Source organism: Mus musculus, chromosome 3 (assembly GCF_000001635.26).
Source record: "Mus musculus strain C57BL/6J chromosome 3, GRCm38.p6 C57BL/6J".
Taxonomy (NCBI): Eukaryota; Metazoa; Chordata; class Mammalia; order Rodentia; family Muridae; genus Mus; species Mus musculus.
The window spans coordinates 99,301,241-99,325,364 of NC_000069.6; the positions used below are offsets into that span (position 1 = coordinate 99,301,241).

At 39.8% G+C, this 24,124-nt stretch overlaps 1 protein-coding gene across 3 annotated transcripts in view; it reads left to right on the top strand.

Moving 5' to 3' along the window:
- The window catches only part of Tbx15 (T-box 15), a 113,913-nt gene that overhangs the window by 60,893 nt on the left and 28,896 nt on the right, over nucleotides 1-24,124 (top strand). For all 3 annotated transcript variants that reach the window (XM_006501279.4, NM_009323.2, XM_006501280.4), the window contains 4 exons: nucleotides 7,590-7,803; nucleotides 11,773-11,874; nucleotides 13,504-13,675; nucleotides 14,951-15,118. In XM_006501279.4, coding sequence (XP_006501342.1) covers nucleotides 7,703-7,803; nucleotides 11,773-11,874; nucleotides 13,504-13,675; nucleotides 14,951-15,118 — 543 coding nt within the window. In that variant the 5' untranslated portion in view covers nucleotides 7,590-7,702. The remainder of the gene's footprint in view (nucleotides 1-7,589; nucleotides 7,804-11,772; nucleotides 11,875-13,503; nucleotides 13,676-14,950; nucleotides 15,119-24,124) is intronic.

A 24,124-nucleotide genomic window follows, 5' to 3' on the forward strand; every position in this document is an offset into this window, starting at 1 on the left:
ACCCTAAAACAACAACAATAGAAAGCCTACAACAAACAAAACCCCAAAACATACAACAAAAACTCGAAATCAAAACAACAAAAGCAAGCAAACAACAACGATCCCTGCCTCCCTACTTTACAGCATCTCTGTGAAAATTTATTAAACAACATATTTAAGCATCTGGAATTTCCCCCTTCACTTTGAAGCACATAGAGGCTTGGAAGGTCGCACTATCATGGCATTGAGTCTTTGCTTGCTCAACTAGAAATAGATTAGAAAATACTGACTACTGCTGTTTCACAAGACTTGCACCCAAGGGGTAACTGCGATGTACTATGGCTCGATGTATCATGGGGAAAGCTGCTGCTTAGGTGGAGAGTGCTTTGAGCAGCTAAAAAGATAAGAGCTCTTAGTCTCCTTAATTGGCTTATTGGCACAGGAACTGTAGGCTTCAGGTTACCTTCCCCTTTCTCCCAAATAGAACTTGGAGGGCATGGAGAGCTCCGGGACACCATTCCATTACCAAAGCCATCTAACAGGTTCATCTGAGTGTCTGCTATCACTATGATTTTAGTTTAATCCAACCTCGGTTACAGGTCAGTCCCTTGAAGTTCAGGGTGGAGTATCAAATTTGGGCTCAGTCCGTACTCAGATTAATGCCAAACACTGTGCTTTTTCCATATTTAGAATTTCTCTATGAAAAATTTCATCACTAGCTTTCTCTCTAAGCTACCTTGAAATCTGGCAGCCCAGGACTAATCTCCATTCCAGAGGGACTCTGGGATCATTTCCTTGTGCCTGACACAGTCAGCATTACCTGGGTTATAAGATTCTAATAGCTTCCCTGGTTGGAAGGGGGACTCCTGAGATAGCCAAGGGGTCTTGATTTTAGAAGGCTTGGAACTTAGAAAAAAGAAGGAGTGTCTGTCTTCCCAAATACTAAGTGGGAAATAGCACCCACTGTTATTATGTGTTAGTACTTGGTAGGAAAAAAAACCCCAATATGTGTTTATTAATATCTGGGTGCATCTTTCTCCTGTAGTCATTTTAAACTTGTTTCAGTTAGAGGAAATATGACAACTCATTTCCAATCTTGTGGTTGTGGTATTTTGCATCTAATCTCAGAAAGTTCTACTTTTGTGGTTGTCTTCTGTAACCAGTCTTCCATACTAAAACTAGACCATTATACATCCTTTCTTTACATAGGAGACAGGACAAAGAATTCAACTTGACTCACAGGATCCATAGGCAGGAAGTGAAAGAAAACTGTCATGTGTATGTAAAATCAAGGTAGAGAACATAGAGAATGAAGGTGGAAATCTACGTTCTGACAGCCATGCTAGTTACAAGTTCTGAGCTCTACATGGCTGCTCACCTCATCTTGAGAGTCTAGAAGTATGAGCACATAGTACATGTTCAGTAAACAGTGGTTAGTTCAGGTGAGCCCGAGTCTCAACCTCCATCCCTCACACTACTCACTATCCACCCTTACACACTCTAAAGTCTGACCATACCAGTTTACTTCTGGTGTTCTAAGATCACCCAAATCCTTATTCTTGCTATTTATACTACATAAAAAAATCAGCCTCATCTTCTGTTTGATGCTATTAAACCTATATTTTGAGTGTGTACCACTCAAATGTCATTTTATGAAGTCTTTTGATATTGATTAGTTTTGTCTTTGGTTCACAATTCCCTAACACTCTCCTTGTGTTTGTTAGAGCATCCAGCACAGTAAGACTTTAACACTTTCTATATCCTTCCTACCAGATTCTCAGTGACCTGAGATCAGAAACATGATTTATCTATCTTTGCCCATTAACATAAAATCTGGTCTATATGAAGCAGAGTATCAAGGACTGAGTTACTATCAACAGAATCAATAAGTTGTTTTATCATCAGGACATAAATATGATTTTAAAGGCAGAACTATGTTTTAAACCCTCATCTCCTAATCATAAAGCTGAGGTAACCAAAACCCAGTGAAGCAAAATAAAATTTGGAAGGAAGTTATCACAGCTGGGGAATAGGGGAGCCACAGGAGTAAATATGCTTTGTTCACTGCTCAATGAATGAGTATGAAAAATCACTTTTCAAGGCTGGCTGTAGTGACTCATGTCTGTAATCTCAGTACTTGGGAGGGTAAGGCAAGAGGATTGCTGTGAGTTTGGGGCTAAACAAAGCTATTTACTGGGTCCAAGGAAAACACACACACACACACGCGCGTGTGTGTGTGTGTGTGTGTGTGTGTATGCATTATATACATACATATCCAGTAATCACATATTCAAGAAGAAAATAATCTCACTAACTATAAAATATTTCAAAAATGCCCAGTTTTGATATTAAATGCCATTAAAACTTAGGTACATACAGTCAAGGCCTTTTGTATCTATGGTAACCAAGTCAAGTTATTGTGGCATTTTTCTGTTCTTAGCCTTGGAACTCTCTTAGCTGAACTCTTAATTCATTGCATTAGAAGGGACTTTATAGTCCCTCTTAGGAATGTGTGTGTGCACGCTATGCTATGAAGATTAAAGAAAGCAAGCACCAGAGTGGTTTTGTGTCTTAGCCAAGATTAACTTTTTGAAGCCATTTCAGTTGTGAGGTAGCTCACAAATGTCAGCTGCTTTGGAGAGGAACAAACCCAGCAAGATCGTGGAAGAGCAGGAGGCAGACACCTATGCTCTTTTTTTCTGGTTTTCAGTTTCCTCTTGATTTTAATTTGCTCATCCATGAAATAGAAAGACTATATATGTGCTCCATCTCACCAATTAGAATATACTAGAAGGTAAAAAATCAACTACATGCTTATTGCTCTGATTCATAAACTAAACTCAATTTCTTGTGAGAACCCAGTGTGGTACTTGTGTTAATAAAGCAATTTTGGTGATTCCACCAGAGGTTCTTTTATCCTTGAGAAGAGTTTTTGCTATCCTAGAGAGGCCCATTGGTCGTGCAAACTTTATATGCCTCAGTACAGGGGAACGACAAGGCCAAGAAATGGGAGTGGGTGGGTGGGGGAGTCGATGGGGGAGCGTGTGGGGGACTTTTGGGATAGCATTGGAAATGTAAATGAAATAAATACCCAATTAAAAAAAGAACATAAAAATAAAAAAAATTCTAAAAAAATAAAATAAAGCAATTTTGGTTATATATAGAAAGTAGTGACACGCTGTGGCCAGGAACCCCTTTTGAAGAAGCCATTTTAGATAGGAACATTAATTGACATACTGATGTTGGATTTGCCCAGTGAGCCCTGCAGTGTAACCAGCACAGTGAGGGGTTCCCAGGTTTCCCTCCTTAACTTCCCTGAGTGTAACTTTAGCATTGTGCTCCAAAGTTACTGAAAGACCTTTTGTTGAAATATTATTTACTAGGAGAAAATTTCTGAGTCATTCAAATTAGTTTTTAAATGTTGTTTATTTATTTATTGAAGAAAGAAAGCAAACATTTGCCCAATATAAAATAAAACACCAGAGGTGTTTTAACTCTTTAAGAGACTAGTCATTAATTTTCCCTTTATTTTTATTTTATCTGTTTGAGTGTTTTGCCTTCATGTATATCTGTATCATGTTCATGCCTGCTGTCTCAAGGGGCCAGAAGAGTGCACTGGATTCCATGGGACTGGAGTTACAGAGAGTTGTCATGTTTTTGAATGAATTGAGGCTGGCTTTGAACTCAGGAAGATCCCCGTGCCTCCGTCTCCTGCATGCTGGGATTTAAGGCATGTACCATCATCGCCCTGCCTTGGAAGTACATTTTTTACCAAGAGTTAAACTTTACTTTCCTGCAGACTGTTGCTCTTGACTTGGTGGTGACTATTTTAAGGTTCTTACATCGTAGCTGATCTCACAGTTGGCTTCGACTCCTTTATAATTTCTTTTGCATACAGGGCCAATTTTATTTTCTAATTACGATAGCTACAAAACAATTGAGAGATGAACATTAAAGGGAATTTTTTATTCGAATAATTTCACTCATAGGCTGCAGTCTGTAGTCTGAAATAAAATCTCATGTTTCTGTTTTGGGGGAGCATGGGACCCTGGAAGTTTAGAACAAATAGCCACTTCTGAAATTTCTCACCATAGGTAGACATTGCTTATGCTACCATAAATTTGGCCTTTTGTTTTTTTTTTTTTTAAATAGTGATGGGGTCTCCAAAGTTCTCCCCTAACCCTCTTAGACCTCTTTGTCTTCTGGATTTTTATCCGACATATGAGACTCTATGTAACAGGATGGAAAACAGTATGGTAGTTACCCATGTGGATCTCTGAATATTTGTGAAGTCATCCAATATCTTAACTGCCTTGTAATTCACAGAAGAGAGTATTACTCTCTCGTCACTTTTCAGAATCTAGCACAGTGTAAGGCACACAGTAACCACTCCATGAATGCACAGTTAATCAACATTAACTAGAAAACTCTAATGGCCTGTATTCTGTTTCTAATTATCTATGTGGTATGTAATCTCGGGCCACATGCTCACAGCTGCTAATTTGATCAACCTGTTTGAAATCTTTACTACTCACTGAATCTCTGCTCAGTCTTTTAATCCCGTAATGTAAAGCCAGGCATTTATTTATTTATTTATTTATATATATTTATTTTGCACTTGCACTAATTGAGGCTTCCTGGGTATCCCTCCCATTGGAGAGGATTCTTATATTCTTCACATCATTAGAGATAGGAGAGATTCTAAAAGTTTCCAGTTTGGGCCTTTCGAGGGCATGACAGGGAACTAGATCCTTTGTGGTCAAATGACTTGGCCAAGGCTATGTGTTAATCCATTTGGTATCACATTGTGAGTCCTTGTCTTGTTCCCAATAGTGTATTAAGGAGGGGGGCAGCCTCTTACTTCCTAGTTCCCAGCCATGGACCTTATTTCAATTTCGTAACTTGACTGTTGCAGCTTAGTGTGGTGATACACATGTCTAAAACTTCTGCTGGACCCTACTTTCAGTATCTACTCCCAATTTTATTTTGTAACTATATAGCATTTAGTGGTGAATGCTTTGACCTTAAGTAAGTTAAAGGTGTTTGAAACATATTGTTTTGAGAAGGTTTTCAATATGTTACACTCACTACTTATGAAGAACAAAGAATTTTTGGTATTGCAGAGACATATGGGATCTCGAATCCCATCTCTATCTTTGGCTGAGTGTGTGACATTGCAATCTCTCTGTTGCTGAAGGACATCTCAGTCAAGCTAGGATGGGCATCTGTCACTCAGCAGCAGCTCTTATCTTAGACTTGTGCTGGAAGGAGATAAAAGAAAGCTCTGGGCAATGCAAGGCATAAAGCTATACTCAGGTATGTAGAGCCTAGCTATAAAACCTTGCAATGATTTTTAATAAAGATAACTTCTGGACTAAAGATTATGGGTAAACTAACATTTTTGGTCAGAATCAACTTTTGTGTAGAAAATAGGTTGATACTGTAAGTACTTGATTTTATTCAGGAGTAATAAACAACAACTTGGGAAGACTGGATAGAAATAACCCTTGCTTCTTGTGGGTACTTTCTTCCCTGTGGACGATGGCAAAGCTGTGGATGTTGACAGCGATGATGCTTGGATTTGGGGAAGTAAAAATCTGGGGCTGGAGAAAGTGAGATGTGTTGTTCACAAGCCTAGAAACCAGTCATAGGCAAATGTGGAGAGTGACAAAATGATCTGGCTTTCTGTCTCATCCTTTCCCCATTTTACTAATGCCAAGATCTGACTCTTGACAACATTGAAAAGTCACTTGTGAATAGATGTAAGCAGACATCCTCAAAAGGAAGTAAGATGTCCAAAGAGTATACAAAAAGGGAGGGGCACTATCGCAAATAATCAGAGATCAAACCTATAGTGACATATTGTCTATATCAGCAAGAATGATTATTCTAAAAAAGATAAGAGACAACAAGTGTTAGTCAAGACACAGAGAAAAGAGACCCTCTCTATACTTGTTAGTGAGAATGAAAATTAGTAGAGCCATTGTGAAAAGCACTATGGAAGGTCTTAAAAATTTTAAAGTGGAATTACCACTTGACCTAGTTATCTCAGTATTAGGCATACATTCAAGGAAATTAAGTCAGCATGTCAAAGAGGCTTCTGCACTAAGTCACAATACTCAAGAAATAAAAAAAGAACCCAGCATATATGCCCATCAACTGAAAAATGAGTGCAGAGAATGTGGTACAGTTATACAATGAAATACTATATCACCATAAAAAAGGATGAAATCCTGCCATTTTCAGCAACATAAATAGATCTGGAGATCATTAGTTTCGCTAAAAGAATCCAGACTCAAGAGAAAAGCACTGCAAAATCTCACTTATATGTGGAATCCAAAAAACCTTGATGTCTTTGAAACTGAATATGAAATGGTGGCTATCTGAGGCTCATAAGAACAGGAGTAAAGTAACTCCATCAATGGCTACTAGGTTACGCTTAGTAAGAAGAGTGAGTTCTGGTGTTCCAGACCTTAAAAACATGCGTGTATGTGTGTAGCCCACGTATACAATGGGTTTTAATCAGCCACAATGAAGAGTGAAATCATTTTGTCTGCTGGAAAATTGATGCAATTGGAGACAATCATCATATTATAAAATCAAAACAACATAAAATTAAGTAAAACAAGCCAGGCTTAGAAAGTCAAGTGTATATTTCTCTTGTTTGTAGGTCTTATATATAGCTTTATATGGTGTTAAGGGGTGGGTTAGATAAACAGGTCCTTTGAGCTTGGCCTCATTTGATTTGAGAAGAGTATATAAAATGATCCGAATACAGGCAATCTTAGGATTTAGAAATTTTGTTGTCCGGCTCCTAAAGGTAAAGACACTTCAGAATGTCTAATGCTAGCCTTCTCCTCCTCCCTCCTAGCACTGCCTGGGCCCTTTGCCCACCTCCTCTTCCTGATGATAAAAAGCACAAGAAAAGCCCACAGGGGCAAAAGCATTAAATTCGGCTTTTATTTGGTTGTTCTGACTCCCACCTTCCTTTCCAGATCACTTCTCCTTTACCTCGCCCACACATCGTAAACCACTAGAGGTGTCTCCCGACCCCACTTATCCCTGTCATTTCTACCGATTTCTCCAGTAACTTGTCCCATAGCATGCTTCATTATGTTGGTGATCAGGGAATAGATGGGTGGAGAAGATATAACAGAGGGATTGGCAGTGATGTGCTGTGTCAGGGAGCTAGAGGACAAGATGCAAGGAGCGATAAGTGGAACTGTGCAATCAAGACCCGGAGATGGAGTCTGTGCTGATGATTCCTGTTTCATGTGCCCTGTATCTTGTCACGTTAGCCTGGCCTTCCTTCAACAAGGTGACATTAGGATTCTTTATTTTACCTGTTTCAGGCCAATTTTCTTCAGCTGTTGCTAAAACTTACTAAAATGCTGGATGTCATCATGTTGGACACATGAAACCTGAAAGAAAAGTCATAAATCACAAAAACAAACCATATGATAAAGAATAAAGCTCCCGAGTAGGTGCGCTGGAGCTTCCCAGCCTCAAGTCTCCCATTCACCCCTCTCCCAAGCTCCCCGCATCTCTATAGCCAGGCATGGGGGCAACGGGGCAGCTTCTTACTCCCACCTTGACTGTTCACTTTGCAGACTCCGAGCAGAGCACTGGGTCGGACTCCGAGGTGCTCACCGAGCGGACCTCCTGCTCCTTCAGCACTCACACTGACCTGGCGTCTGGTGCTGCAGGCCCCGTGCCTGCTGCCATGTCTTCCATGGAAGAGATTCAGGTGGAGTTGCAATGTGCTGACCTCTGGAAGAGGTTCCATGATATCGGAACAGAGATGATCATCACCAAAGCAGGCAGGTAAGGATTGCTCTGTCGAGTGACCAAACTCAGAAGACACTACAAAAGTGGATCCCATTACTCCCATTGCCATTTACCTGTGGTTTAAAAATCAGTGAACCTCAGGTAGCTTGCACTTTCTTTTCCACGATTGCTGATGCGGTCTTACTGTGTGGGCTATTATTTTTCTATTTTCCTCTGAGTGCTTAAATCCAGCATCATGTCTACTCTCACAAGCATCTATCTTCAAACATTCTTTATCATCTAGTTCTTGATACACAATAGACAAAAGTTAGGTCCAAAGCAAGTGCTTCCTCCCCAGAGCAAAAATGTAAAGAAACCTTTTTCTTTCTTTTTTTTTTTTAATTAGGTATTTTCTTCATTTACATTTCCAGTGCTATCCCAAAAGTCCCCCATACCCTCCCCCTCCCACTCCCCTACCCACCCACTCCCCCTTTTTGGCCCTGGTGTTCCCCTGTACTGGGGCATATAAAGTTTGCACGACCAATGGGCCTCTCTTCCCACTGATGGCCGACTAGGCCATCTTCTGATAAGAAACCTTTTTCTAAAGAAAAAGAGATTACATCTTCCAAGACCAAAATAATCATATGCCTGTATAAAAATGAGGCTTGGTGCAAACCTGTGGAGTCAGGCTTATCAATTTGTAGTGCTTTGTTGTTGAAATTATTATGTAAAGTTCATGATGATTAGCAGAGTCTCTTTGAAACTAGTTACCAAGATAATAAAAGTTTGGAAACTACCATCTCTCTTAAAAGAGGCACCTTCGGTAAAACTATAACTTTACTAGAATCCTTCAGCTTTCATAGTTATGTATTTGTTTTGTGCTGGAAACTGACACATATATGGTACTTACACTCTAAACATATCCTATAGAGTTGAGATATGACATTCCATATGGATTTGAGGAAAGAGACTATGCCACTTGACAAAGGAAGGCAAGGACTATTGAGTAGTTTAGGTCCAAAATTCACACATATGGATGTCTCTAAGATAATGATCATGATTATTTATTGATCTACCCCTTTAATATTTGTAGTTCTTGCCTCTAATTAAAAAGAAACTGATTTTTATAAAAATGAATTTGGATTATGCCTTCAAGTATATAGGTATAGCTAATGAAATTAAGCATCACAATACTATTTTTAAATTCTTTAAGCATATCTATCCTTATCTCCATAATGTATATCTATACCTTGATATCCCTCTCCCTGTCTCTAATCTATATCTATATACCTATATGTATGTGTTGGGGATGAAAAGGCTCCACCTCACTACTTGCACACTATTTTCATGGAAATACTCATTAGGTTTATCATCTCCATGAATGTAGAGAAACCAACAAATTCAATGAAACATCTGAAAACTATGGATTAAATGAACCTGAATTCATGCTTGTTTTGTTTCCCTGATGGTACCCTTCTTGTCCTTTAACTCTTAGTAGTGATGGAAATGCTTTTTGTGTAAAGCAACTTTGAAGGAGAATTATCTTCAATGCTATCTCTTATTACTTGGATTTTGTTCTCCTCTTTTACGTTTTATGGTGTTGAAAGTTAAGGAAAACAAGGTAATTAAAGGAATTGTCTTTTGGTAGAGAGGCTGAACAGAGAGGCACAACATTACAACTACATTTTGCCTAGAATGTTTTTCCATTTGGGTTTTATGTGGTCATTGGGTCTATGTTTGCCACACAGTCTTGTTCCTGATACCATCCCCCACATCATCACACTTTGGAGTTCAATATACTATCATACCCCTAATCTTTCAGTGTTTAATTTTGGGATTTCTTTGTGTATGTTTTCACAAGATCCTCTTGATTATTGACAATAACAACATACTCCCTAGCAGTTTCTTCTTTAGGCATAATGAAAATCCATTTTTCTAAGTTATGATAGGTAGGCAGGATTATATGTCTTATTACAATCAGAGAAACCTTATTTTCCACTTAGATCTTCCTATGCACCAATCTGGCCTCCTGCTGATTTGGAGTGATTGCAGTGTACAGAGCACTCAATTTGGGGAACACTAACCAACCCATGCAATCAGCACCATGGACAGAGATGCACACTACGATTAATGGATTTAGAAGACAGAAAAGTTGATTTAAATTTAACCATAAAATTAATGCCAAACAACTCACTTTACGATATTCAGAAGATAACTTATGAATTATCTTTGTATAAAGTGCTAACATAATAACATAAAGAACAGGCAGTATCTGGAGAGTTCAGAAAATTCACACAGAATTTTAGGGCAGGTGGTCCGTTCAGGGATACCTAGTGCCTTTACTTTGTGTTATGGATGATAGGAATGGAATGATTTTTCCCTAAATAAGTTTAGAATTTGACTACTTATATGACTACTCTGGAGAAAATAATCAAATTAAAATGCCAAGTGTCTTTTCTTTAAAGTTATTAAAGCAAAGTGAAATCTATATCTTTGGCTGTAGAACAGTCTCTGTAGGTGGCCAAGAGGAGACACATCTCTCCTCCATTTGTAAGTGAGAGCGTTTTCCCCTCTGTTTCTCACCAGATGCCTCCTAGTAATTAAAACATAGAGGAGGATTGTAATTCATTGCTGTTAAGAAGTCAATTACTGACCTGTGTTTAAAAGTATAGACTAAGGGTCTCAGATGTTTGGAAGAATTAATGTAGATCAAAGTGTGTAGCTCATAGTGAATGTTATTAAGTGTAGCCAATCATCACATTTTATTGGGAAGACTAAAATTCAGGGCCTCCTAATTAAAGTTGTGAGAATGGGATCAGAAAATATAAAACAAGTGGAGAATAATAAAGTGTGAAAGGAGGAATGGCTATGCATTTGATACAACTATTTCAGAATTCATCGCCATTCCTATCAAAGGTCTCCTGTCTCTCCAATGTCATTCTCATGGAACAGATTTGCTGCCAGAAAGATATTTGCTTTATGGGTTACCTTTCCTGGATAAGTAGTGAATGTGAGACTTGTGCAGAAAGCCTTGCACACATTTGCAAGATGGCTGTCTAAGGTCAGGGCATGGTCTATGGCCGTGAAATGGAGCAAAGCCAATTAGGCCATATGTGGATCAAGCTTGTGACCTTGACCTCATTAGCACCGTGGTCGGCTCGGTTCTATTAACTAGCCCCAGATGGTTAAGCTTAATGTAGCATTTTGTGTACAAGTACCCTAGAGCACACTCAGGGCAACCCACATTTTTGAACTGAGCACTTTTTAAATGTCTGGTCTGATTCAAACAAGCTTGGTGTCTTTCCTTTCTTCTTGGAGTTTGTGAGGAGAATGGCAAACTTTATTTTAGGCTAGTTGAAATTCAATACCTCTTTTGGGCTGTGCCCTCTCCTCCCTTCAGTTATGAGAGAAGCCGTAAAGTGCCACATCCTGACCTCACTTGTTTTGGCAAGTTTAACAAGCCATTGTGGTGGAAGCGAGGTATTGCCCAGAGGCCAGTAGACTTCATTTGGTATTTGCTCCTTATTCCACAGGGTCCTTCCTCTGACACACACGTTGACAGCCTGAGAAATTGCAGAAATTTTTGCTCAGTTTTATGAACTTAAAAAAAAGAAAGAAAGAAAACTTTTGGTGGCCCTTTGTTTGGAAACTAGGGGCACGTTCATTTTATTTTATTATTTTTCTTGAGAAATTAATTTTCAGTGATAATTTTCAAATAAACTCAGTATTTATGCATAATGCTAAAAGGTTAATTAAAATATAAAGCAGAGTCAGGTATGAACTGTTTGAGTGTATGAGTCAAGAGGTAGGTTAAATTTAAGCTAAGAAGAGAGGCTATTTCAGCAATTCGGGTCTCCATCACAGTTTACAGTGATCATTTACAGAGAAATGATAACTAATCAACTCAGAGACTTAGTGGATATTGAGTTTTGATGTGCTTAAAATACCCAATGAGAAGACACTCTAAGCTCCTACTCGAGTTTACTTTCCTCCTCTCTGTGCTCATGATCTTATTCATCTTCACAGGAGGATGTTTCCTGCCATGAGAGTGAAAATCACTGGCCTGGATCCACATCAGCAATACTATATAGCAATGGACATTGTTCCTGTGGACAATAAAAGATACAGGTAAGGACACTGGAATCTGGAGCTGTGGATATCACAAATATCCCAAGGGAGTTCTTTAGACTTGTTAGGTGAATAAGGACAGAGGATACACCAATGGTCTGTGATCCCAGGCAGGAAACAGTAAAAATAGAAAACCAGAGCCTAGTAAGTATGTTCTCAGCTCCTCCCCATGTCTCTGGACAGAATGGGATTTTTTTCAGTGTCCCTACAGGAGCAAATACTAAGTGGCTTTTTCTTGAATCTGAAATTAACTGAGGTCATGTTAAAGTGGCGAACACATTGGATGATCTGTCTTGTGAAATGATAAGTGAGTTGGAATTTATTTTATTTTTTTTCTTTTTGAGAAGGAAGTAGACCAGAGTGATATTTTTTAGTTGCACATCTGATATACAACTCTTGAAGAGATGGATAGGAAGAAATAGGAGGATGGGAAAGATCATAAGAAGAGAATCTTATCAGGGGAACAACTGTCATTAATATGGGTATGGATGAGTCTGATAAAAAAAAGCTTTATCTCAGGTTTATCTGTTTATCCTCCAAGTCTCTTTGATGGCACATATATTGCTATTATAAAACTTGTTCAGTGTCTTGAGACCCCAGTCAAATCAGTGGTGCACTTTTAAGATGTCTAACTGATGAGAATTTTACTCCAGCCTGTGAGCTTGGATGGTGAATATGGATGGGGAAGAACTATAACACTATGAAGAGAGAACTAGCTGAGAGAGGCATGGTCTATATGATAGAGGTAGGAGAGAAAATGCTTCTAGTAAGGTGAAAAGAATCAGCTTACTATTGGAATCTATATAATTCAGGCTGTTTGCGAGTTCAGGGCCCATGTAGTCCTTTAGAACTGAAACTTAGGGAGGTGCCAGATGTATGGGATGGGTCTAGAGGACCACTGGAAAATTGGTGAACTCTGAAAAGGGTAATTTGCTACCATCAACATCTCATGTGCAGGGACATTGAGGGAAAATGATGTGAACAATGAAAACTTTCCAAAGCAAGTTTGTTAAAGTGAACACTAGCAATATTTGTTGGTGGTTCTGAGAGTGGTTACATGCAGGAAGCCTTCCATTCTTTCAGAAATGCCTTGTAGAATTCGGATGGCTAGCAAGGAAATGGTTAATGGGTGAGAGGCTTGGAGGGTCCCTGCACATGGCTCCTTTCCATAGGACAATATGGAAGATGTTTTTAATAAGGAACAAAATGTTGAACAATTGGCTGAAGATGGTATGGTTTGCATTTGAAAGGTGAAAGGTTGCAGTAAAATACCTTTTCTTTAGCTAGACACAAGGACTCAAGATGCCTGTGTGCACACCTGGGTGCATGGCACAGAGAACGACTCTGAGAATGTTCTCCTCACGAGAGTGGTAGCTTTGATCATTTCACCACAGCAGTTCTCTGTCATTTCCATCCCATCCTATTGTCCATTGCCATCTCAATTTTATTTCTCTCTGATTGTCCACCTTTCTGTTTTTCTCATTCATATTCCCTGTGTCATTCCTGTCATTTTGTTTCCCTGTCATCTCTCCGTTTTTTTTCCTTGTCTCCCTTTCTGTATTTGTTTCTTGGGCCTTGATTCTTCTGAGCATCTGCCTCTAAATTCTCTCCCCTTCTTCTGTGTTTCAGATATGTGTATCATAGCTCTAAGTGGATGGTGGCTGGCAATGCTGATTCCCCTGTGCCTCCAAGGGTTTACATACACCCAGATTCCCTAGCTTCTGGAGACACCTGGATGAGACAGGTGGTCAGTTTTGACAAACTCAAGCTGACCAACAATGAACTGGATGATCAAGGACATGTGAGTTAAAGGACCCCACTCAACCCTGCATATCTCACCCTCATCCCTCACCTCCACACCCCTCACCCCTGCATCCCTCACCTCCACACCCCTCACCCCTGCAACCCTCACCTCCACACCCCTCACCCCTGCATCCCTCACCTCCACACCCCTCACCCCTGCAACCCTCACCTCCACACCCCTCACCCCTGCAACCCTCACCTCCACACCCCTCACTCCTGCAACCCTCACCTCCACACCCCTCACCCCTGAAACCCTCACCTCCGCACCCCTCACCCCTGCAACCCTCACCTCCGCATCCCTCTTTCTCTTTTTGCTTTAGAGCTGATTAAACCCAGGCTCTTTCAAGCAGGTAAAATAACAATCTGTCTTCCATTTCAAGTAACTAAGCATAAATGATTTTTTTTCACTTAAATTTCCTTTATTACAAATCTAACATTTAGGAAACATCTTCTATGCATCATCTTGTATTTATCAGATAAAGTCCTTTTTTTGCTCCAGGAACTCATAATCCAGTCAAGGAGGTAAGACAGAAACACAGGGCAGATTAAACACTGGCAAAAGAAACCACAACCTTCAATAGCATAACTCCCTACAATGCAATCCTGAAGAGGAAAAAAAAAATGATAGTTTTTGCTGATTGGTTAATAAAGCTGTGATTTTACCAAAGAAGTCTTAAGCTGTTCTGATATAAATGAAAAGGCTGAGATTATTAATTTATCTCTGGCAATAAAACATGTACTGAGTTTTCAATCAATGCCAGCAACATTCTTGGTTACTGTTGCTATTTTCTTCAAGGAAATATGTTCTGAGTTGGTGAGATCACAGATCTGTCACCTGCACTTCTGTGACATAGAGGAATGTCCATAAATTCAATGAGCATGAATAACTGTGGGAGGAATTTGAAGGCAGCATAAACACCTGCTGAAAACTTGAAGGCAGAGGGAAAGATGACACAGGGCAAAGGTTGAGAACTTTCAGTGGAGTGTTGTCTTAACACGAGAATGGGTGGTCGGTATTTTTCCAGTTAAACAAATGAACCACATACAACATCCACGATGGGTGTGGCCTATCATATGTTTCCAGGTAATGCTACCCAGTGGTTTAGTTCTTGCCCTACATGAATGCACCCATTTCTAGGCCTCTGTGCTCCCCACCCTTAATCCATCCAAGTCCTCTAATGCTTCTGTTCTGTGATTTATTTTGCATGACAGTTTGAAAGACACAGGAACCTAAAAGTCATGCCCAGCCTAAACTTTCCTCTTTGCATTTCAGATTATTTTGCACTCCATGCATAAATACCAGCCTCGAGTCCACGTGATCCGCAAAGACTTTAGCAGTGATCTTTCACCCACCAAACCTGTGCCTGTGGGGGACGGGGTGAAAACATTCAACTTTCCTGAGACTGTGTTTACCACAGTCACAGCCTATCAGAACCAGCAGGTAAGAGGCCGTTGTGGTGAGCCTGCTGCCCCGCAGCTTTTAGAGAAGCTTTATTTTATTTCTGGCGAGAAATGCTTACTTCTCAGTGACACACAAAATCAGAATTAGAGACACCAGGTTTTTTTTTTTTTAATTTTCTCTTATACATTACACCCCAACTGCAACCAATCTTCCTATCCCATCTCCTTTCCTCTCCTCTACGTCTACTCCTCCTCTGTTTTCCTTCAAAACAACAACAACAACAACAACAACAACAAAAACCAAACAGCAGGCCTCCCAGAGGTATGAGCAGAACTTGTTCTAGCAAGTTACAATAAAATGGCACAAACCTTTATATTAAGGCTGGATGAAGCAACCCAGTAGGAGAAAAATGCTCCCAAGAGCAGCAAAAGAAAGGTACCCCTCACTCCCACAGTTGGGAGTGCCACAAGAACACCAAGGTACAGAGGACCTAACTCAGATCCATTCAGGGTCCATGATTATTTTTTCAATCTCTGTGAGCCCCTATGAGATCTTAGTTGATTCTGTGGGTCATGTTCTCTGGAGAGACCAGTCTTATAGCACACATGAAACAGTGATGACAGTGTGGTGATGACCAGTGACAGCCGGCATGGTCTACATTTAGCTCAGGAACAAGCTACTTCATCAAGAGCACCTCGTTCCTATGTTGTCTTTATGTCTCCCTGTGTTCGTGGCCTTTTCCACATCCTGGCAGGTCTCATTGTGCAGGTTTGATTCTTGCTTTTTCTTGTATCTGAAGATTTCTGTGTATATCTCTCTTCCATGTGATCTCAAAGCCACCAGGCCTCTAAATTATAAGACACATGTCTTCCTTTCCAGACTCTGTGCACTTCCATGCAATCAACAGCCACACAGGGATCTTTGACATTTTGTTTCTGGTATATACACATTTATTCACTAAGTAGATAGAGGGAAGTTATTAGGTCTAGTCTTTGTAGAGAAATAGAGCTGTCTAATGGAATAGTTAACATGACTGGTATTCTTGCCAAGAGCTTTAGTTAGGAGAAAACATAAATACAGAATGGCAATAGAGTTTGATAATCCAACAACAAACAGAGGGACAGAGAACTTCTGGATTTGTAGAATGAGAAAGCTTTCCTGGAAGTGTTGATGCATTTTCTGAGATGGTGACACACATAGGAACCAGCCAGACTCACATAGAAGATAGGTGGATAGGAGACAGCAGAGGCAGCGATAAGGCATTACTTTCTTATTCTAAACATTACTCAGTTTGGCTTTTTGAAGAAGGTGGCTGAATGAATTTATAAATGATCTTACTTTATGAAGTTCTCTAGAATGTACATCAAACCATTTTTATATCATATTTTATATCACCAAATTATCCCATTAATAAAATACTTGGCAGTGAGTGGATCCTTTGGTGAAACAAGATTTCAGTTTATTAAGCCTATGTATTAGCATTATTTCATTTGGGATTGAGTGGAAGCCAAATGACCTTACTATGCTACTGCATCTGATGCTCTTTGAACTAGATGCTCCATTTTGTGCTAAAAGCAATTTAGAAAACCATTTGATAATTATCCAGCACTTCCTCTGTACTAGCTAGCTGATGACGGTGGGGTTTTGTAATCTATGTCTCATGTAGAAAGCTATCTCTAGCTTTCCTTGTCTACTGGTTAACATTCCTTAAAGGTTCCTTACTCTCTGAGGAGGTTAAACACTCTGACTGTCAGACAATGTTCCGAAGTTCGGATTTTCTTTGCAGATGCAACATTTTACATAAGGTAGGCGAAGGACCTGGATTTGCTTTGGGCACTATTTAAATTACTGAATACTTTAAAGCTTCTTGAATAGCAAGGTTGCAGAGGCCAGAGTGGGCTGCACAGAAAGCTTCAGTAAAGTTTTCAAATTTTGACACAAGATATAGCAACAATATACACATGGCCTTTTGAAAAACTGGCATCTGAGGTTCATTGTGTTCCATAAGAGAGGCACTATGAGTCCAATTACTGTTTTAATTAGGGTTCTCTTCTTCTGAAGGTAACGCTGTGGTAATGAGCATTTGAATTTCAGAAAATTCATGGTAGAAAAATACAGAACATAGAACTCTTTCATCCAGGGTGAGTTTAGAGGCCACAGAGTGGCTATTGCAACCCACCTGGAAGCCAGAAACTTCCATTTAAAGGGGGATTCAACACAGGTACCTGATATCTCTCTCATTGCTCCATTTTCTCAAGTAGAAGTGTCCACTGTCTGAGTACATTTCACTCAGATATATTTTGTCTGCACATGGGCTGGGCTGGGACAAGTGGTGTAGTTAAGAGCTCGAGATTCCATAGCAAGTGCACTTATTTAACTATGATGGGAACACTGGCGAACTGTGTGACCTTCAACAGGTTTCTTAACTCCTTTCAATTTGTGCCTACTGCATCTACAAATATGCCTGCATCATGGAGTTGTGTGGGGTAGGTAGAGAGTGTATATGAATCAGCCAACACTCCCATATGGCTGCGTGTAGAAAGATATGGAGAAAGTGGGGGGTATTGGCAATTTTAAAGAATAAATTGCTCATTAGGGAAAAGTATATTGCTGGGAATTGGACAAGGTGCATTTGCTCATGAAGGGATTATGGTGAATAGGTCACTACTTTGATCTCTGCCTTCGTGCAAAGTTGATGAATTCATGATGTGATGATGTTCCTAATGGATGGGTCACACTAGGTTCTTCTTGTCTTGAGATTGAACTAACAGCTTTTGCCTTTTTAACAAGTCTCCAGTTGCTGCATAAATCAACCAGAACGATTGTTTAATATTCCCTTTGGCTATGTAGATGTGATTTAATATCATACAGCACCTTCTAATAAAACAAAACAACCTTAGGTTTTTCCCATTGGGTGTCATGAAGTTTGCATCCTATAGATCAGGACCAGTTGGCTACATAGCAGTAATTTTCAGGCATTTCCTGAAGATTCTGGAGAACAGAAATTGTTCTTTTGTAAGATGTATCTTTCCATTGCTGTGTTCTTATTACTCTCTATGTTCGGTAATGAGAATAGTTAATATCTTCGGATGAAGCTTTTTATTATGAGTATTTTAAAGGAAATGGTTAAGATGCCAGAGTAGAGGAAAACCAGTAGCATGTCTTCAGTGTGCTCAGAAACATGTCTGGAGTGAAGGAAGCCCAGTGGAAGAAACAGAACTTAGGATTATCAGGTCTTTCTAATAAAGAGCCATGTCCTGTAGCATAGACAGAAACAGACCAGACATTTAGAAGGCTGGATCAGAGTCCTACATCTCTATGAGCAACTAACTCACTTTGAGAAAGCAACTTTCTTGGTTTGGACATCAATTTCTCCTAGCAAGTGAGTCATATGACATTATTATTTATTCCTCCATTTACTCACAAAGTGTATTGAAAGCAATATCCTCTTAATAACCTGAGGCAGCCTAGCATGAATGTTCGGAACATTTTACAAGACTCTTGTAATATTCCAGATTGTATTTTTTAGCAACTCTGTTCTTGAGAGGTAAGAACTTTATATTTTTCTTTTAACAAAGAAAACATCCTAAATTCTTCTATCCATCTTTAACTCATTAAGGCAGTATCCTTGGTGACTTGTTTTCAGTTTCTCAACTAGACATCAGAATCTCCTCAAAACATTCTTTTGATGCTGTTGCTTCTAATAACATATTTCCCTCTTTCTGATCTCATGCTGCTCTTGTTCTGCCCTGGCCTCCCTGCTCCCTGGCTCCAAAGACAGCTTCCCCTTGGGTTTCTTAGATCCAAATCTGCATGTGTCCCCAGCTGTTTCACAGTATCACTAGAGGGATCTTGTTGAAGCACAATGCCGGCTCCATTATTTATCTGTCACCAATTCTCAGTGATGCCTCAGGGCCTTTGATGACCAATCACTGGCTTAATTTCTTGGCCCACTTTCTGTTATTCCCATCATATACTTGCAAGAATGCAAGGATCTCACTGAAGTTTTATTGCTGAACTTGTACTGCCTTGCTATTACAGGCAGGTTCCCAGGAATGGTCTCCTCCTTCCACCTTCTCTGTCTGTATTCCTTTCAAGTTCAGTGGAAATATTAACCTCCACTTCTTTCCTGGTTGCAGATGAGCTCAGCCTTCATGGTCCTCCTGGAGCACTGTACTGCTTTCATGACCTCTCACCACATTAGGGCTTTAGTATGACTGTATCTAACCTTCCTCATGTTTGATGGTACTTTTTGAGAACATTTAAACAGAGCATGTGATGTGGTAGAAGTTGCCAATTGGAAGTTTAGAGGCGTGAGTGAGTTCTGAACTAAGCAGCTGGTAGACTGCTCTGCTTTGGCAAGTCACTGGTCTGCAGTGCTCTTATTTGGAAATTGATGTTTGGGTCTGAATCAGCATCAGCATTCTGTAGTTCATTGAAAAAGAAAAAAAACCAACCACAACTACAAACATTCACTTAGGCTGTTCCATTTTGTCCTGTCTATCTTTTGATGCAAAGTATTATTTATTTTATGAAATATTGATACCAGTAGAATATAGGTATTAATTTTTACAGTTGGTAGAATAAAAAATCAGGACATAAATGTTGATTTTTCAAATGTTGGAGGGGGGACTAGACCATTTAGAATTTATGAAATTTTAAAGCCTAGACACCATGAATTAGGATGAAGGATGCTTCCATAATTTTAAAACATTTACATCTGACTGGTGGCATGGATTTGGACATGTGTTTTACCAGGGACTACATCTCTAAGAGCATTAGCTATCATGACTTTGCTATTGATTTCTTTATACACCCATGACCCTGTTTCTTTCATGATGAAGTGTGAATTAAACATTCTCATGTTCATGCAGCATTTATGTATTCTTCCACCTTTCCCTTCCGTCTTCATATTTGTCTTCCCAATGCACAGACTTTCAGAGTTCCTACCACACTGAAGTAATTATTGCTAATATTTGCTCTCAGAATGCCAACTTGGCAGGTCTGTGAGAGAGAAAGTACACCGTGCCCAGAATCTCATCACAGAGAGTGTATGTTGGTGGACTGGGAATGAAGGTGACTGAATACTCTATCCATTTTCCGGGAAGATGCTGATACCAGCACATGCCTGTGGAGTTATCAGGAAGTTTCCATTGTGGTCTTTGCCTTCTCTGAGGGCAAAGGCTGCTGAAGCTTGGTTTTCTTTTCCAAGCAGAGAACTTGATTCCAAAAAGACACAGCCATGCTCTCCCCATGAAACAGCTTTCTTCTTGGTGAGATTTGGCTACACAGAGCAGGAAGGATGATTGAAAGCACTGCCAGATTGGTGGAAGAAAATTCAGCAGGACTCTGAGCCACTTCCTATTATCCCACACGCCCAGCCAGCTTTTCTCTAATTTGCAATTAGACCAATGCAGATATTAATTAGACCAATGCAGATATTTTTGAACCTATTAGTTCAAGTAGTTTTTTTTTTTTTTGGTTGTTTTTTTTTCATTCTTTTTTAAAAGACAATTTATTTTTATTTTATATACATTGGTAATTTCACTGCATGTATGTCTGTGTGAGTTGTCAGATCCCCTGGAACAGGAGTTACAGACAGTTGTGAGGTGCCATGTGGGTGCTGGGAAATGAACCCAGATCTTCTGGAAGAGTAGCCAGTGCTCTTGACCACAGAGATATCTATCCAACCCTTTTTCCCCCATTCTTGATTGAAATTTTTCTACTCTGTATGGTTAAAATATAAGTAAGAACAGCTAAGCGCTGAAATAAAGGGGTCACTTAGCCTGGATTCTCTCTGATTCTACCAGTCTTCAGGACTCATCTCCTCATGCTTGCGATACTCCTGTCCATGCTATAGATTGTGAGGTAGACTGAAATTAACTGCCTTTGTGCTACCGGGAAAACAAAACAAACAAAACAAAAATGCAGAGGCAATGATCAAAATTTAACAGTGACAAAGCCCACAGACACTCCATTTTGTTCCTATCTTCAATACTTCTGACTGAACAATGTGAAGGTTAGGAATACTTCTTTGATGGCCTTCACATTTTCTATGTCTTCTCCTTAGCATGGGCCAGTGTTTGAGCATGATTGCTCATGAACAAGAAGGGTACAAAAAACTTGCTAAGACCTTGTCTTAGCTGGAAAGACACTCATAATCTTTGTGATGCAGAAGTGAATGCAAGCAGATCTGAGGGTCGAGGAAGCGGTTGGTGAAGAATTGCTCAACCTTGTCTTTGCTTTGGATTGCTTATCTTGGTTCCCACACAATCATCTGTTCATTCATTCTTAACAGAAAACAAATGCATGACATTCTAGGTTCTCCTTAATGAAACAACTTAAAATTGGTGTGAACCCTACCTGTTACACAGGGGAAGAAATGGTAAATATGGAAATAGGAAATATTTGGGTTAAGAGGAAAGGTGGGTTAAGGGCATTTTAAGATGAAGATACCAACAGAGGCAGGGGAATTGTCTTCTGCACACAAACCGTTATATTGAGTTTTAGTATGAAGTCAACTCTGTGAGGGCCTCTCAAGGGAAGGGCTTGAAGCCCAGCATCATAGACTGCAGCTCAGTTTGGCTGGAGCCTGTGGAATGTGCTAGCATTGAGCATGGGCTAGGCCAGAGCCTGTTGGCCCTGTGCAAGTCTGATCAAGGAAGTTGGATTGAATTCTGTACAGGGGTAGTCATTGAAAAACTAGCACACTGTAGAAATGTGTAAATGCATATCACTGGAGTTGCTTAGACTGGATAGGCGGTAGAAGGAAGGAGATCACTTCTAAGACCATTTAGAATAGTTTAGTCAAGAACCTGGCCTGTGACTGGGAGGTGAGAAGACACATTCGAGTCTCACTGGTAAAACCATATGACCTGGAGTTGAAATTCACTCAAATGTTCTCTCATTCCCCTCTCCACATTTTATACATACATACATACATACATACATACATACATACATACACATATAAATTTTGTGTAGCTGGTTTCCTTAAAAGGCCTTGCCCTATAATGGAGTAGGGCAGGGCAATAGATACCTTTGCATTTCTATTTTGACTTTATATCTCTTAGCATAACTTGATTTGATTTGGGTACACAGGTTGGTTTTCTTTCCCCCACACTGGACTTTGGGCCTCTGGTTGTATGGTGCACACACAGGGGTGAAAATGGAAGATTTATGTGTTCTTATGGCTGCTTGTGGGTTCTTATATGTTGTCAGGGCTCACTGTAGTGCTGTAAAGCATCTGCTGGGTCTGATGTTAGGCCCCTGGTGTGATGCACAACGAAGAAGACGCTAAAGTGAGGCTTTGTTTTCTTGCCTCTTGAATCTCCTTGTTGGCCCTCTATTTAGCTCCTGATGAGTCTGTAGCATGTCTGTGTAATTGTCAGCCACTCCACAAACATACAACATACATACATCATGCATATATAGATACACCCATACATACACACATGCAGAGTCTCTTGACCATGTCCCATGTTTCAATTTGAATGGGAAAACCTAGGCACAGGAAATCCAACTCTTTGCTTACCCTTTGTCTCCACTGGGGAAAGAAAAAGAAGATTTTTAACTTTCACTTGAACATTCACCTTCCACTCACCCTTGCCATCCAGAGGACAGCAAGCCTTATGGCCCATATTAAAAATTAAATTGTACACATCCTTCAAGGACTGCCTTTCCTACTATCCATCTCTAAGGGGAGGACTCAGAGTCTTTCAACTTGCTGACTCTTCTGAGTTTTTAGGCTAAGTTGCTTTTGCTGTGGATCTAATTATAATTTGTCTTATGTTGTTACCACTGCGCATGTCTGCCTTTAGTTCTTTTAGATTATAAACTTTTTGGAGAGCAAAGAGGTGACACAGTCACATGCTGAGTGCCCACCAAGCCTGTCACCTGTGTCACCTGTCACCTTTAGCATACAAAAAATACTTGGTAAATAATGATCGTCAAAGCCACACTCTTCATAAATCTCTCTAAGCCTTCCATTAAAACTGTCGGAACATGTACAGGGGTGCTATTTTACCAACATCTTTGGCCCCTTTCTATTAAATTTCCATACAAATCCTGTGGCCTGGGCTGTGGAAATCACATTCTCAGCTATTTCTCCCAGGCCATGAACTAGAATGTTATATTTACAGGGGTCTGTGGAGGTACCCCAAACACAGCAGTGCAACTGTATCTCAGAAACCACTATCATAAATGAGTTGGACAGGATAAGCCAACTTGAAAGAGAAAATAAAATATTATAACCCCAACTTGAAAAGAAAATATGGTGTGTGGTTTATTGCGGTGGGTTATGGGGGGAAGAAAGAACCGATTTTTAAGTCAAACACAGAAAAGCAGTGACACTCTTTAAATTCAATACAGTATTCACATGGCAGACACTGGACTTCAGAAAGCCAAACCTTTAGGCTCCTGCTCTGGTCTATAAAATAGATGTAAAATTGCCTTTGCTACATTATTAGTGCACCATTCTAGAGACAAGGAATGTTTAGCGAGCAAAAGAACCTTGAAGCCAGTGTGGAGCTTTCAAGTTAGTCTGTTTGTGGGAATCTCACATTGCATTTTAAAGACATTTTAAAGGCTCTGGCTTTGGGAAATTCCACTCTGACAAGGTGAGAAGGAAGGACTGTCTGCAACAGAGGCACCAACTTTCATTGTCTTAGTGAGAATAGGTTTTGCTGTTAGCAGAAATCTGAGTCTTCCCTTAAACAATGAGATTTTTGAATTTCTAGACTTGCTTTACACAGAGTGCCTTTTGTTCGTTTGAGCCCCCAGCCCTTCAGTTGTGTAATAACAAATTTGGAAGATGTGCCTTTTGCTACAGGGGACTTGGGGATTCTTGAATAAATCACTTATTTCTCTTTCTTTGAATCAACGCTATTGCAGAGTATGCAAACATTTTCTGGGAACTAGGAGCCAAGGGCCACCAATGAGAGATGGGAAAATTAATTTCATAAAACATTTTCATATTAAAGTGAAATTTCAAAATTTCAAATGAACTTGAAAACTCTGAGGGATCAGCAGATTGAAAGGCTCTAT